General features: G+C 35.1%; 1 protein-coding gene across 1 annotated transcript; it reads right to left on the reverse strand.

Moving 5' to 3' along the window:
* Window positions 1-827: 827 nt before the first annotated feature.
* LOC131860057 (secreted RxLR effector protein 161-like) lies at window positions 828-1,220 on the reverse strand. The gene has a single exon (XM_059214409.1). The coding sequence runs from the start codon at window positions 1,218-1,220 to the stop codon at window positions 828-830; it is 393 nt and encodes a 130-aa protein (XP_059070392.1).
* Window positions 1,221-4,672: the final 3,452 nt, after the last annotated feature.

The following is a 4,672-nucleotide window of genomic DNA, read 5'->3' on the forward strand; positions in this document are numbered from 1 at the left end:
AATGTGCTAAAGCAGCTAAAACTTGTTCACTCGTTTCAAATAGTTTTTGGCATTCCAGAAATTATAGTCATGAATGAAAGTAATATAAAGCTGAAATAGGCTATTTTATCAATGTAAAACAAAGTTACCATGTTTGTGAAAGATTATGATAATATAAAACTAACTGAAAGATAATGAAATATGTTCATAATTGAAAAGACTACAGAATCAGAAATATATTGTATGCATTAGCTTGAATCAAAATACAATTACATAGTTTCTAATATAAATATAGAGTTGATCACCATTGACCCAATCACTGATCAGAATAAAACATAAAATGAAATCTAAAAGGCTTAAAAAACAAAGAGAATACTGTTTTATCTAAACAACAGTTTACGTAGTAGTTTATTAGCACATAAAAACAAAAAACATGATTTGCTTGACTCCATGCAGTCTTCAACTACATGCCATTCATGCTTATCTTCAATTTCGCCTTGAATGAGCTATTGAGGTGAGTCCCAATTGATTGCGGAAAGCAACAAAACTTGCCACAGGAAGAACTTTGGTGAAGATATCAACAACTTTTTTAGAAGAAGGACAAAATTGTAGCTCCACTTGTCCATCTTGAACCAAGTCACAAATATAATGATGTCGGATCTCTATGTGCTTCGTTCTAGCATGAAATATAGGATTCTTTGTCATGGCAATAGTGTTGTTGTTATCGCAATAGATGGTGGTGGGATGCTTCGGAACAAAATGTAGATCTGTCAATATCCTTTGTATCCATACTGCTTGAGAACTTGTTGATGATGCTGCCATGTATTCTGCTTCTATTGAAGAAAGAGCTATTGTTGCTTGTTTTTTACTACTCTAGAGCCAAAAGAGAACACATAACCAGATGTTGATTTCCTATCATCCACTGAACCGACCCAATCTGAATCTGTGTAACCAACTAGTTCAAACTTGTCAGTGGGAGAATACTGAATGCCAAAATTATGTGTACCACTTGCATACCTCAAAATTCTTTGAGCAACCCGCCAATGTGACTCATGTGGATCCTGCATGAACCAAGAGACGAGGCTCACAACATACATAATATCAGGCCTACTGGTTGTGAGGTACATGAGGTTACCAACCAAACTCCTATACTGAGTTGCATCAACCTTGGGACTAGCATCTTCCTTGGTTAGTTTTTCACCAAGGGCTACGGGGGTTGCAAATTCTTTGCATGCCACCATCTTAAACTTCTTCAATAAATCAGCTATATACTTGGATTGAGAAATAAATATACCTTCTAATGTTTGTTGTACTTCCACACCAAGAAAATAGTGCAGAATAAGTCCCAGAGCTGACATTTCAAACTCTTGTTTCATTTATGCTTGAAACTTCTTCATGAGAGATTTGCTATTATCTGTATAAATCAAATCATCAACATAGAGGCAAACTATGAGAATATCATTACCAATACATTGGACGTACAAGGTAGGCTCTGAGTGGCTTTTGTTGAATCCTTTCTTCATGAAATAACTATCAATCCTAGCATAGCAAGCACGAGGAGCTTTCTTCAACCCATAAATGGCTTTCTTCAACTTGTAGACTAATTGTTCTTTTTCTGGACCTTCATAATCCATAGGTTGTTCCACATAAATTGCCTCATTTATGTAACCATTACGGAATGTTGATTTCACATCCATCTGAAATATTGGCCACTTGTATTGTACTGCAATAGCCAATATAATCTTGACTGTATCAAGACGAGCCACCGGAGCAAAAGTTCTACATAATCCACTCTAGGAGTTTTTGCAAACCCCTTGGCAACTAGTCTTGCCTTATGACATTCTATTGAACCATCTGCATGATATTTGACTTTGTAAACCCATTTCACACCAATCACCTGCTTACCTTTGGGAAGTGAAACTAATTCCCAAGTATTAATCTTATGAATGGAACTCATTTAATCATTCATAGCATTAACCCATATGGGTTATGTCACTACTTCTTCATACACAGAGGGTTCAACTTTAATTGTACTAAACAAAGCAAAGTTAACAATTGGATTTATATTGGTACTCCTTTGATAAACATCAACCAAAATTTGTATCTTTCTTGGAACAAATGGTGGAGGTGATGGTGGAGGTGAATCTTGACCTGATTTTATGCTACTTGAAGAGCTAGGTGAGATTGTAGGACTGGAATTGGAGCTAGAACTTCCACTTGAGCTTGTGGGGAGAAGAGAAGGAACACTTTTATCTTCCATATTTATGATTATTGATGGATTTTTCTACACATCATCATTCCACTACCATACTCCCCCTTCATCAAAAATTACATCCCAGCTAACTATCCATTTCTTTGTCTCGGGATTATATAATCTGTGTCCTTTAGTTGTAGTAGAGTATCCCACTAAGATACAAAGTTGGGATCTGGCATCCAACTTCTTTTGCTTGTGATCTAGGATATGCGCATATGCCAAGCATCCAAAGATGAGCCACTAAAGGCTTGTGACCACTCTAGGCTTCCTTTGGAGTCAGATCTTGAACTGCTTTCATGGGACTACTATTGAGAATATATACTGTATTGGAAACTACTTCTCCCCAAAAACTATTTGGAAGATTTTTTGTCTGCAACATGCTTTGTGCCATTTCCATAATGCTATGGTTCTTTCTTTTAGCAATACCATTTTGCTGAGGTATATATGCGGCAGTAAGATGTCTCTAGATGCCATTCTTATCACAAAAATCAGCAAACTCATTAGAAGTAAACTCTCCCCCTCTATTTGTTCTGAGTATCTTGACAGGATAACTGCTTTGTTTTTCAGCCAGTGCTTTAAAATTCTTGAAGCATGCAAAGGCTTCAAATTTTTGCTTTAAAAAATAAACCCAAGTTTGGTGAGAGTAATCATCAATTAATGTCAAACAATAAAGGTTCTTACCCAATGATGGCTCTTACATATCACCATAGATGTTAGCATGCACAAGCTCTAGAGGAGATCTGGCTCTCCAAGATTTGCCCACCAGAAAACTATCTCGGTGATGCTTGCCAAGTGCACACCCTGAACAAAATTCTTCTTTTGCCTTGATTGGAGGAAGACCTCTCACCATATTCTTTTTATTCAACAAAGTTATCCCTTGAAAATTCAGATGACCATATCATTGATGCCATAACCATGAATCATCTATGATTGATTTTAGTGCATGCAACTTACTAGAAACCAATTTGAGAGGAAACAATCTATTCTCTGTCATATAAGTGTTTGCTACAAGATTATGATTATTAGATTTATCAAAATTTTTGCAGAAGCTATCTTCTAATACAACTTTATAGTTATTTTCTAGAAGTTTTCCTATACTCAAAAGACTATGCTATAATTCTGGCACAAAGAAAGTATTATGGATATTTGTAGTGTCTCCTTGCTTAGTCTTGAGTGCAAGGGTACCTTTTCCCATTACATCAACCTCCTTATCGTCTCCTAATTTAACTTTACTCCTCATTGAATCATCTAATTTGACAAAGAAATCAGATTTACCTATCATGTGATTTGAACAACCATTGTCCAAAATCCAGACATCCTCTTGGGGTTCTTTTGCCAAATTGAATGCAAAGAATGTTGAATTCTTTGTGTCATAAGACTCTTCCGCACAACTATCTCTTGACTTATTCAAGTCGGATTTCTTCTTCCTGCACTCAGATTCATAGTGCCCATATCTTTCACAATATCTGCACTATATACTCCTTTTATCAACAAAAATTCTACCTCTTCCTCTATTATTTCCTCTTCCTCTTCCTCTACTTGTTCCTTTGTTATTTTCAGAAGATTCACCTTGAAATTTAGTAGTATGAGAGGGAGGAGATTTGGATTTTTCCTCAATATTCATAGAAGACTAGAAAGCTTGAACAAAACTTTCCATAGAAGGTTGCATGCACTCTTCATGAGACTACAAAGAACCAATTAATTCTAAAACTTTGGAAGTAGTTAGATCTTTACTTTCTTCAATAACAATTACTATTGGATCAAATTTAGGAGGAAGAGACCTGAAATTTTTTCTAGAAATTTCTGATCTGATATAGTCTCTCCTTGAGTCCTAGTAATAAGTTAATGAATGGACTTAGATTTTTTCATCCTCAAATTTTCAAATTCTTTTTGAAAAGTTTGAAGTCTTACCAATTTGATTTTATTTGTACCTTGGTATGCAGTTTGTAGAGCCTCCCATGCATCCTTTGGTTTTGTCAAACTGGCAATTCGAGGAAAAATTGAAACATCCAACGTAGATTGAATGGTGAAAAGAGCTTTGTTATCCTTCTTTCTATCTTCTTTCAACTGATTTTTCTGTTGTGGTGTCCACATATTAAATATATTCTGATCAACAGGTTCTGTGTATCTACCTTCCACAAATTCCCAGAGATATTGGGATAAAAGTAGGGTCTTCATCTTGATACTCCAATAATCATAGTTTTCTCCAGTAAACAATGGAAGCTGAAATGCTAAATATTTTCCATTAGCCATCTGGAAATAATTGTTGTTCTAACCTGCAACTTGCACAATCAGAACTCTTGCAACCTTCTCTGATACCAAATGAAAGATTATGATAATATAAAACTAACTAAAAGATAATAAAATCTGTTCACAATTGAAAAAATTACAGAACCATAAATATATTGTATGCATTAGCTTGAATCAAAATACAATTAC

The sequence above is a fragment of the Cryptomeria japonica genome, chromosome 11, assembly GCF_030272615.1.
Source record: "Cryptomeria japonica chromosome 11, Sugi_1.0, whole genome shotgun sequence".
Classification (NCBI taxonomy): domain Eukaryota; kingdom Viridiplantae; phylum Streptophyta; class Pinopsida; order Cupressales; family Cupressaceae; genus Cryptomeria; species Cryptomeria japonica.

Bases quoted from the DNA above. Each gene is read 5' to 3' on its own strand.
- LOC131860057 (XM_059214409.1), bottom strand. From the start codon at position 1,220: ATGGTGGCATGCAAAGAATTTGCAACCCCCGTAGCCCTTGGTGAAAAA.